The 12,302-nt window shown below is 39.4% G+C and overlaps 1 protein-coding gene across 2 annotated transcripts in view; it reads right to left on the reverse strand.

Annotated features, from left to right (window-relative positions):
* Window positions 1–203: 203 nt before the first annotated feature.
* ARHGAP20 (Rho GTPase activating protein 20) overlaps window positions 204–12,302 on the reverse strand; it is a 195,270-nt gene continuing 183,171 nt past the window's right edge. For both annotated transcript variants that reach the window (XM_010862859.1, XM_010862860.1), the window contains 3 exons: window positions 9,686–9,875; window positions 6,718–6,832; window positions 204–5,648 (listed from right to left, as the gene is read on the reverse strand). In XM_010862859.1, the coding sequence (XP_010861161.1) occupies window positions 3,811–5,648; window positions 6,718–6,832; window positions 9,686–9,875 (2,143 nt within the window). In that variant the 3' untranslated portion in view covers window positions 204–3,810. The remainder of the gene's footprint in view (window positions 5,649–6,717; window positions 6,833–9,685; window positions 9,876–12,302) is intronic.

The raw sequence follows: 12,302 nt of genomic DNA on the forward strand, positions 1-12,302 counted from the left end.
CCTCGTGGCAGATCAAGAGGCTGTAAGAAGTTCTAAATTTAATTTCAAGTTACTGTAATCTAAAAATTAAACCTAGAGAAAAATACTAGCATTTAAATCTTAAATGTCTCCCAAATCAGCATCTTCTATTGTCACATAAAATCAAACTCCAGAGAACATATTTACTTTGCCTTAACAAATTAAATAGGTAGAAAAACACTTTGATCTACAAATGCATGTGCACTCTGACAATGCACAACAAGAAAGCATTCCACAAATTAAGAAACAACATGCATCTTCTACCACCCTGTGCATATTTCTTTGGGACTTGGAAACAAAATTTTCCAAATTACACCCCAGAGCCTTCTGCCAATTCTATTACACACCCAGTACTATGTAGAACTGAAGTTTATGAAATTCCACCCCTCCCTTTTAAAAACAAACAAACAATACAAATGAAGGATTTATATTTACAAGTGGCTTAGGAACAGAGTAGACTCACACTTAGGGTAGAAAGCACAGAATTCAAGAGTACTCTTCCTTTCAGCAGGAAACTTAGCTCTGCGATATCCTTGTAACCAGAATAGATATTAAAGAAATTAACATTTTACCCAGCTTTATTGTTAAATTTTTTTCTTTGTATTGAAATAAACAGTTTGCAGATACTTCCTCTCAAGTCATTAAAACATGACCAGGTAAAAAAGATTAAAAACTACCATAATTTGGATTAAGATACATAATATTTTTAGTTTCAACAGACAAAATATGCCACTGGTTCGAGGATACATTAGATCCTTTCGATTCAATGCCATTCCATGAAAAGCCGAAAAGCCACAAAACTAAGATAATTTATTGAACTCAATGTTTTTAGTAGATTAAGCTGCTTCTTTAGAAGCAAAAATCATCTTTGCATTTCCTTAACATTTAGGTCTTTACTGCTCAGAATGAATCATTTTTTTTCTGGACTAAGGTCAGGTGTATATTTTTAACCTTTCTGAAATGGTGCATAAACTTACATACAGTGAACCTCCATGAACTTTGAGGAGGCAAAGATACTCATGGGAAATGAGAGAAATGAGAATATTTACTGACTTTATATGACTTTATAAGTACTGATGTTTTGTAGTATCTGGATCTAGATATCCTGGGATGTTTGGACATGTCTGGAATCAATTAGATACTCTGGTCAGAAGGGCTCAAATTTAGACAAGAAGATCTCATACATCAATTGAACTGAGTTGATGGTTCTTTGCCATGAGAACACAGACAATATGTATCTGATTCTAGGAGCACAGTGTACATGTAATATCTAAGAAAAACAAAGACTTTATGTCTAAAATGTATCGTTTGGTAAACAGTAAGATCAGAAAAATATAAAAGAAATAAAGCCCTCCTTTTCTAGAGAGACTGACCACACGGCCTATGACTAAAAGCTCAAAGTTCCAATCAACATTAATTACATTTTATGCAATTTCCAATATTAAGCAGAAATTGGGCTCGTTAGCTAAAACAAGTCTACAAAGGGCAATATTGCCCTGGTGGGACTGTTAACTCTGAAGGATGATGTTTTATTTAACAGACAGCATGGACTTCATACATATCCATAATCAGTGCCTTTAAAACCAAACAACTTTAAAAGTTAGCAGCAGTTTCTGCAAGTACAAAAATACACATTTATTACATAACATATGGTAGTAAAATTTGTCAAGATATATTATACAAACTCAAAGCATTTTAGATAAAGCATTGGTCTAATATATTATAGATTGATGGAGTATAATAAAATGACATGTAGTCTGTCTTCAAATCATACAATATAATACTTTACAGCAATATTAATTATTCACATTAAATGTTGCAGGAGTATCTAAGGGAACACAGAGAACAGGAATGGTTATGGAAGAACCTCAGCATCTTCTATGCTTCAAACTGAGTAGATGGTTTCCTAACCACCAATGTGAAAGAAAAAAGGATACAACTATTATTTTGTTAAGCAGAGAAGCAATTTCTTCTGGAAAGACACTCCAAGCCATAAGAGCTTCATTCACATCTTGCGGTTCTGCAGTAGTATGCCCTAAGGGTGAGGGGAATCCCTGTTGCCTTTATATATCATACCACAAAAGATGCATATGGACACTGAGGAGTCTAAATATACGAGTGGTTAGTTAAAAGGTAAAATCTACTTCACATCTGTGACTGAGATGGCCAGTGTCATAAAGGAGCTCTTTTGAGAGAGTTCTAAAAGTTAATTACAATGCTTAGGACAAACAGGGCCATGTCCCCTAGAGGTAGGTAGCACCTATAGCTAATACTGAAAGGACTTCTCTCTTACAGAACACATTATTTTTTTATATAAGTGAAAAATGCAACCTTTAGAACAACATTGAGAAAATATTTGACATCAAAGTTTCTGGGTGGCTGAGGAAAATAATTTGAAATAAGTATTGTGGGGGGGAGGTCCATCTGATATTGAACTCAATGGGCTCTAAGCAACTTCTTTTAAGTATTTAAAATGAAGGAAGATGCACATCCATTTCTGATTCTTTTGCATCACTCTGGCTGGCAAGGCCTAATAACTCAAGGAAATAATCCAGGAGATGTACTGGTGTAATCTTTAAGGCAAGAGGAGAAATGTCCATCAATATGGAATAAATCAATGGGGGTATAAACTGAACTATTGGAACAAAAAAGATGTAAAAACTTCTGGAGGTAAGATAATCCCAAGCCAATGACTGTCAAAAAGAAGGCCTGAGAGCCACTCTGACGGCTCCTCCACTCTGTGACTATTTATAACCTGCCAACCTCAAAACTGTTCTCTCAACTGACAAATGACCATCAGTAAAGAGATGACTTATCAGGAATTTTTTCTGGCTGACTAAGAGGTAAGGAACAGAAAAACATTTCAGCAAAGAGGAGTCATGCTTTGATCACATGTTTGCAACAGCAACTGGTTAAGAGAAAGGGCTGCTCTGGCAGTCTTTCCCTCCACACTAAGACAGTGGATACAGTGGGAAGGTCGTCTTATAACAGGACAAGGTTCTGAGCTCAGGCACCTTGAAAGGACACAGAGATGAGCAGTCGTCTCCTTCTTCCTCCTCACTGCAGTGTGCAGTGGAGCCTCTGTGGAGCACGAAACACAGATGGAAAAACTCAACCAATACAAAAAAACAAAACAAACAAAACCACCTACAATATCATGGTACTCATGGCTTTCAAATCACTTCAGTTTTTTTCTTCTCTGGCTGCCACCAATGGGCTGATACCTGAAATGATGCTGTGAGGGTATGTGACTGAATATAAAATGTCACAGAAATGGCCACTGGTTTGGATTTGGGGAAAAATTTCACATAATTTTCTTTATTATCAGATGTGTTACCTCTTTAGCTTTGACTAGCAGCATTATTTTGGCCTACTTATTAAAAACATTCCATGGAATAATGGTTTCTCTGCAGCCCTCCCTCTCTCTCCACACTTCCTGTTTTTCGCTTCTTATCTCCTGGCTTCCTCAGGAACTAATCTCATCATAAACAGCATGTTTCCTCTACAGAAGATGCTTTCTCTAGCTGTCTGCTCATAGCTCTTAAAATGCACGGCAGGATCCATCCATGCTTTAATACGGAAAAGCCTCCCAAACACTGAGGTCACAGAATTTTTCAGTCTAAACTTTTGGCCAAATAGTCTCAAGAAAGAGAATTCGTTTGTTGTCCTAAGTATTAGCAATGATTATCTTTATGCTACCCATCCCAGGTATTTTATACAAAGGGGTCATAGTAATTGTTGTCTCATTATCAGCCTGTTTCTGTTCTTGTAGATGTCAGGTTCTCATGGTGGTTACATGTCTTTGGCCAAATGTCTATCCTCAGCATCACACACCACGGGCGGCCCTGAGTCTGGGCTGGACGCATCATCCACAGTCAAAGAGCCGGGGGAGGATCTTCTCTGGGGCAGCATACCAGGAGAGCACTGCCCGCTATCCTTTCCTTCCTCAGGCGACTTCATATGAAGCCCAAGTCTGTCTTCCACGAGGCTGAACAGAGAGCTACAGTATTTCTCTGAGTCCTGGCTGGGATAGGAACTATACCAGCAGGCCGTCTGAACAGCTCCCAGTCCTTCAGCTGCCCTTTGGGGCACGTCTTTCTGCCTTTCTTGTAGTGCGATGGCTTCCGGAACACCAGAAGCATGTGCAGGAGGATCCGTGGGTCCTTTTAGAGAACCCACTTTATTTTCCTCTGGTCTGGGTGCCCTTGCCTTCTTTTTGAGAGACCAGTTTTTCAAACTGGCTACACCACTCTTCAACCATGTGCTGGGGTGAAGAGTTACAGAATGCATGTGTGAATGCCACTCTACACTGTCCTTTTTTGTATAGGCCAGGCGGCCGCTGGCCTGCCCTGATGAGGGACCAGGAATTCCAGAAATGAGGCCAGAACTGCTAAAGTCAGAAGAAAGCTCTGCCTGTTTTCTTTGAAAAGTACAATCTATTGGAGAGGATGTTTCAGTGGGTGTAAACACAGAGTGTTCAGAAATCTGAGAAAAAGCACTATCTTGGGAGCTCACTGATGAACCAGATGGGGAAGTGCCTGGGGAGGACAAGCTGGAATAGCTAGTCCTTGAGCAAAGGTTTAAACTTGGGGGTAAAACCTTCTCCATGTTTTGGTTTGTGGTACTACTCTTGCCCACCTCAATCCCCATGACCAAACTCTGATTAATAAGCTTTTGGCCCTCCATTTGTAAAGACTTGTGCCGCTTGAGATAATCTTCCTCTCCATGCAAGAGACTGGCTTCGTAGCTGGCTTTCTGCTGCTTCTTTGGATAAATCCCCCTGAGATAGGTCAGTCTGCAGTGCTGGTCATCAATGCTGGGCTCTGAGCAGCGCCGTTGCCTCCTTGAACTCTTGAGGGTGTCTGCAGTGTGTGGCGGGGAGTATTCGGATGCATCCATGTCAAAGGGCTGGCTCCTGGGATGATCACAGGAGGACATGTGACTGTACGATGCCACGGAAATGGCTACTGGCTTGGATTTAGGAAAAAGTTTTACATGACTTCCTTCATTATCAGACAAACTTTTCTTCTTAACATTTTTACTAGCGGCATTTTTCTTGCTATCAATGCCTGTGACTAAACTCTTTTTAAAACATGTCTTACCCCCTTCCTGAAGGGGTTGATTCTGATTCAGATGGCTCTCATCTTTTTTTGAGAGAATGGCATCACAGCTGGACTTGCGTAGCTTTTTCTGATAAAACTCCCTGAGATAGGAAAGCTTTGAATCGAGATAGTCGATGCTGGGCTCCGAGCAGCGGCGGTGTCGCCTCAGGCCTTTTGGAGCATCTGCGGCAGCTGTGGACAGGCGGCTGGGTGTGCTCGCGCCAGAGGGGGCCTGGGCGCGTGGGACCTTGGTGTACACTGCAGTGTCCACTGGCTTGGACTCCAGGGGCTGTCCCATTGGAATGTCTTCATCTTTAGAATGGCCTAAGTCAAAGTCACTCAGGGTTAAAAGGCCTTCCACCTCAGGCTGGTCAAGGTCATAGTCACTGAGGGTTAACACGGAGTCCATGCTTCTGCTACCCTGACCAAGTTTCTTTACCAAGTCACGACATGGGGCGTCAACATCGTCATTCAGCTCATTTTCCAAGCTGTCATAGGAGGAGTCATTCAGCTGGAAGCAAGAGATATCTGTAGAAAAAGGGAACCATGATTAACATTTTTAATCAACACAAATGCATGCTGCCTTAAAAATAAGAAAAAAAACCTAACTATGATGATATTTGGTGTAATTCTGTTTTTAAATATAGATTGTTCAAATTTTCACTCTAAGGAAAGAAAGAATCTTTCATAATCTCCCCAGATGTAAGTGCAAAATTAAAAATAAACTGTTGAGGTATACGAGATTTACCTCAGTTCCTGAAGAAATAGGCTTTCTTTAAGATTTCCTCGATGAGAAGATGGTCATAATACCAAGAAACAGTTAAAAATATAAAGAAATTAATGCCAGATATATCCAGGTTTGGATTAAGATTCTGTCTTTTAAATGGATCTGCTGGTGTATACACATAATTAACTCTAATCTCAAGAGAAACCATTTACCAGCCCTATCAATTTCTCTTTGACAAAGTTCTTTACTATATATTACTTTATCTTTACTACAATCACAACAGTTAGATATGATGGTTATCCATATTTGTAGATGAAAATATTGATGTTCAGTGGCATCGAAGAATTGGCCAAAGACAACATAACTAGTAACTGGTGTTACAAGAATTCATAATTTGGAATATTGAGCGTCTTTACTCGCCATACACCCCAGCCTGCCCCGTGATGTTACTTGTTTTTAATGTGTTTAGCAGTGCACGAGTTCTGAGAAGCCTCAGGGACCTCTAAGAGGGAGGCGAGGAGAAAAAACAGGGCCGTCTCTCTGGGCCTTCTCCTCCAGTTTCAACCAGAGCAGTTGTGTTATACATATTGGGGCTCCCTGTAAAGTTTATTTTTAAAAAGGTTAAAAACATCATACTATATAATGCTGCCACTAACAATCTGGGACCTTGTCTTATACACTTCTTAACCCTACCACAGTGTTAACATACCCTGACCTTCTAAGGAAGGAGCAGAATCCTAGACCTATTGACCGAGGTGAGAGGCCCTCTTCACCTGAGCTGCTGTGGGCTCCAGGATAACCACTGTCCCAGCTGATTTTCACAGACGTGTGTCTGTTTCCCACAAAAAACAATCCAGTTATTCACAATACCTGAGGCATTCTCTCTGGTATCACATCTCACTGAAACCTCTCCCAAGAGGGAAGTGATTTCTTCTCCAAATATCCGACAGCAGTTTTCAATAAGAAACTGTATAAGCAGAGAAACCTGTACAAAAAACGGACAAAAATGAGCTGCAAACTTCTCATACAGCCTGTCTGTAAATCACATTTCATATATGAATCCTAACAAAAAATGCCAAAGAATCCCGAGAAAAATTCAGGTTTGCTTTACAATACAGTTTCCCCTACAAAACTATGATACTTTCAAGAGTAGTTTGAGTATAGACATTAATTTTAATCAGTAGACTAGTTATTACTTGTGGCCTTGGCTTAATACTAACATTTTTATACCAACTGTCTTGTCTTTAAAATTGGAGTAATTTTAAGTATTCTCTATAGGGCACTTGGGGTGAGGAAACACACTTTCTCATTAAAATTCATGAAGTGTCATTAAATGAAGACTTATAAAATGTATTTCTTATGCAAAAGGCAGGTGTCATGAGCTGGGAAGTTGGTAGGTATCTACCTCTGTGGTTCTCTGTGAGGAGGAGAGACAGCTGGAGAAAAAACTTGCACTTTGCTGACTAGTCTCTTCCTATGCATTTCTTTCTCTTAGCCCTGCCAACTGGAGGTGCTTCGGGAAGAGGTAAGATTTTACTAGGGAGCTTTGTGCCTCCATGAGATATACAGAAACCTTTACATAGCTTTTTTTGCCCCAATAGCTGAAGCAAAGCCCCAACTCCTGTACTTATAATCAGGCAATACAGGAGTGTGTGATTTCAAGTAACTATTAGGTTGGGCCAAAAGTAATTGTGGTTTTGCACTGTTGAACTCTGCTGTTTGATGTTGGAATACATTCTTAAATAAATGTGGTTGTGGTATACATCATTTTAATGTGAAATTTTTGCTTTATGTTTTTGGCAAATGACACTACTTTCTGTGTATTTTATATCTATTTTAGACTATGGAAATGAAGTTAGACAAAAAGCAACTTTGAGCAATTTTCTTATTTGAGTTCAAAATGGGTCATAAAGCAGGAGAGACAACTTACAACATCAACAGTGTATTTGGCCCAGAAACTGCTAATAAATAGTGCAGTGCTATTTGTTTTTGCAAAGGAGACAAGAGCCTTGCAGATGAGGGGCTTACTGGCCAGCCACCAGAAGTTGACAGTGACCAACTGAGAGTAAACAGCGAAGCTGATCCCCTTACAACTAAATGAGGAGTTGCCGAAGAACTTATCTGAAGCAAACTGGAAAGGTGAAAAAACTCGCTAAGTGGGTGCCTCATGAACTGACTGAAAATTAAAAAAACTGTCATTTAGAAGTGTCGTCTTCTCTTATTCTATGCGACAACAATGAACTATTTCTTGATTGGATTGTGACGTGTGACCAAAAGTGGATTTTATACGACAATTGGTTATGACCAGCTCAGTAGCTGGACCAAGAAGAAGCTCCAAAGCACTTCCCAAAGCCAAACTTGCAGCAAAAAAAGGTCATGGTCACCGTTTGGTGGTCTGCTGCCTGTCTGAATCCCGGTGAAACCATTACATCTGAGACAAACGCTCAGCAAATTGATGAGATGCACCGAAAAGTGCAACGTCTGCAGCTGGCACCGGTCAAAAGAAAGGGCCCATTCTTCTCCACAACAATGCCTGACCACACGTTGCACAAGCAAGGCTTCAGAAGTTGACTGAACTGGGCTGCGAAGTTTTGCCTCATCTACCATATTCACCTGACTTCTTGAAAACCAACTACCTCTGTTTCAAGCATCTTGACAACTTTCTGCAGGAAAAATGCTTCCACAACCAGGAGGAGGCAGAAAATGCTTCCCAAGAGTTTGTCGAATCCCAAAGCATAGATTTTTATGCTACAGGAATCAACAAACTTATTTCTCATTGGCAAAAATGTGTTGATTGTAATGGTTCCTATTTTGATTAATAAAGATTGTGTTTGAGCCTAGTTATAATGATTTAACATTTGCAGTCCAAAACTGCATTTGCACCAACTTAAATAATGTATGAACTGGGTATTAGCAACATCTCCATTCATTAGATGAGGAAACTGTGGATTAATGTAATTTTGCCCAAGACTGTAAATCTAGCAAGTGTTAGGGCTGAAAATTGAACCTTGACCTGTCTAATTCCAAAGCCCTTATTTATTTATTTTTTAATTAGAGGATAAAAACTTTACAATACAGTGATGGTTTTTGCCATACGTCAACATGAATTGGCCATAGGTATGCATATGGCCCCTCCCTTTTGAACCCCACTCCCACCTCCCTCCCCATCCCACTCCTCTAGGTTGTCAGAGGGCACTGGCTCTGGCTTCCCTGCGTCATAGAGCAAACCCCCTAAATAGATAGATGGCTATCTATTTTATACACGGTACTGTATATGTTCCAGTGCTACTCTCTCCAACCATCCTACCCTCTCCTTCCCCGGCTGTGTCCAAAAGTCTGTTCTTTACATGCGTCTCCTTTGCTGTCTTGCAAGTAAGATCAGCAGTACTATCTTTCTAGATTCCATATATATGCATTAATATACGACATTTGTCTTTCTCTTTCTGACTTACTTCACTCTGTATAATAGGCTCGAGGTTCATACACCTCATTAGAACTGAAAGTCCTTATTTATTTTTAAAATCACATCCACTGTTTTTGTATCACTCTAAGGTTTAAGTCAGTCATAGTTGTTTTTCCTCCTTAAAGAGAAAAGGGAAGCAATCCAACGTCTATCACTCTTTTGCTCAAGAAATTACCTTTTTTGTCGTCTACTAGGATAGGATAAAACACTCAATGAATTCAGATTTACAATGATATGTACTTAGTACATATAGTACTTATTTTCTTAAGTATTTTCACTTAAGAAAATATGTATCTTTCAGAATTCATACCCCAAATTTTAGGTTCAAAATGGGGAATTGGTTCCCCAGAGCAGAAAAAGGAAAAACTTCATTACCTTTTTTGTAAATTCGTTTTCTAGTTCTGGGCTAGAGGAAGTAGGAGGCCAAAGAATGCTTGGGGCGATGCACACTGCTAAATTAAATGCGGTCATCTGATTGGATGAAGAATGTTGCTCAATGTTGTGTAATAACCCAAAAAGATACCTTAGGAGAAGAACATTGGCTCTCGGAAGCTGGTCTAACAGCCTAAAGACAGAAAAATGCACTCTGTAAGCAAACATTTCACAGAAAACCTGCACTGACAGGCAGTCCTCACTTTCACAGTTGAGACGTGCAGGACTGTCTGTTAACACGGCACATGCGAAGGGAGGACTGCCTGTGAAGAGGAGAGAGGGAGCACTGGAGATTTATTATTTATTTTGCAATCCAATGAAAATGTAAAAGAATGCAAAAAAGTAATTCATAAAAAGATGCTGTCTGAAATATTTACCTGAAACTGTTACAAAGTATCTTAAGCAAACCCTATAACATTCCAGAATATTCTCAACCAAAACCCCCAAAAAGCTTTCTAATGAACTTAAACAGTTGCATTTAATATGTAACTCCTTTACTTACTAATATGTAGCTCCTTTACTTCCAAGAAGCAACACAGGATTCTGTCTCTTGGTAAAAACCTAAACTTCAGCCATGAGACTCCCAGGTCCATTCTGCTCCGGCAGCTCTCAAGGTCAGTTTTGCCCTGCATCTTTCTATCTCACTGACATTACTCGCACATATAATACAAGCTTATAATATTTTTTTCTAATGTTCCTATTTTGTAATTGATAAAGGATTTTAAATGATCATTCACTTGAAATGATTTTTATTGTCAGACAGAAAACAGATACAAATGTTGATAGTCATGGTGGTTGCTTTTTTCCAACAAGAATCTGTAACCTGGGGGAGAAAACTGGGTACTTGGACTCCTGTTGTATAACAATAGAAAGGCGTTTCTTCAGCACTCTGGACTGACAATGAGAACAGTTTTGAAGGGACAAATTATGAAAGATATGGAAATGAATCAAAGGATTCCTGGATGTATTCAATGGAAAGTAAGGTACTGTTATCACACTCTGGGGTATCTGGGTCATAGGGGTTGAGTTATTTGACTCTGTAAACTGTAGATTACTGATAGCAGTGCACTTAACACTTGCCTGTAGACTCAAAAATCTTATCTGGTAGAGAGATAAATGGTTTATTTGCACATACAGTGCCCCACTCACCGCGCCCCATGCCCTAGCAGTAAAAGCCAGTTTTGCATCTATTTATAAATTCATTTCAGCATTTCTGATTTAATTATGTAAGTTGTGATAGTTTGAAATCTCTTTTGACTTTGCAGTAATATCTTACTAGTTCTCTAATGTTTTAAATAAAACCTCTCACATGTGCTTATTTTGTATTTGTATGAGAGATATAAGTCTAACCCTCTGTAAAATATCTTTTTTTTTTTTTTACTTTACAATATTGTATTGGTTTTGCCATACATTGACATGAATCTGCCACAGGTGTACATATGTTCCCCATCCTGAACCCCCCTCCCACCGCCCTCCCCATCCCATCCCTCTGGGTCATTCCAGTGCACCAGCCCGGAGCACCCTATATCATGCATAGAACCTGGACTGGCGATTCATTTCACATATAATATACAAAAACATCATCTTTTTAACCATTTGTAGAATATAAAGTTTTAGACAATGAGCAACAAAAAACAGGATCTGACATTCACTGCCCCTGAATGATTTCTGCCAAAACAGACACAATTCTGTTACGTGGCTTTGATTCTGGTGTCTTCAACAGTTATATTATGTTTTTCTATTGATAACAGGTGTCTATCAATAGTAGTGTGTAGATAATGACTTGTATTTTAGAGCTGCTCAAGAAAAACTGCACTAAACAAGCATATGCAAATAAATGATTTTAGGATTCATGGGTTTTCACAGGACTGGAAGTATGCTTTTTGTTAATGGACTCTTCTTTCCTATAAGGGATTAGGGTGGCGAGACCTGCCAGCCACTTCTCTTTGCATTAAATAAAAACGATGCATTCTTTGTGATTAGACTGAGATTTTGCAACTCCCTTCTTCCTCGACACTTTTCAACAAGTTGACTGTCCCTCTGAAGCATTCCCACATATTCTGCAGGTATCTCACTAGCATCGATTATACTACTTTGTAATTCTTGGTTTTATCTATCTGTTTTACTAGACTGTGAGACCCTTGAGGGGGAAGGAAGTTTCTCTTTATGGATTCAGTTGTTAAATGAAGTACATAAGGAATAGTCTGGTTAAACTAAGATGTAAATTATAGATTGAGTCTACTGTGTTAACTCTTGGTCTAATGGGTTTCAGCTCCTATCAGATTCAGATGTACAGAATGTGTAAAATGGTCAAGTATTCCATGTTAATAGGATTAGGGAAAAGCAATAAGAAAAGTGACAGTAGCTAGCATAAATCTATATTTAAACTGGTCCCCACGGATATGATTTTGATAGTGATTATGGCTCAGTGGGTGAAGAATCCACCTTCAGTGAAAGAGACACAGAAGACGTGGGTTCAATCTCTGGGTTGGGAATATCCCCTGGAGGAGGAAAGGGCAACCCACTCCAGTATTCTTGCTTGAGAAATCCCATGGACAGA

The sequence above is a fragment of the Bison bison genome, unplaced genomic scaffold, assembly GCF_000754665.1.
Source record: "Bison bison bison isolate TAMUID 2011002044 unplaced genomic scaffold, Bison_UMD1.0 scf7180017864485, whole genome shotgun sequence".
Classification (NCBI taxonomy): domain Eukaryota; kingdom Metazoa; phylum Chordata; class Mammalia; order Artiodactyla; family Bovidae; genus Bison; species Bison bison.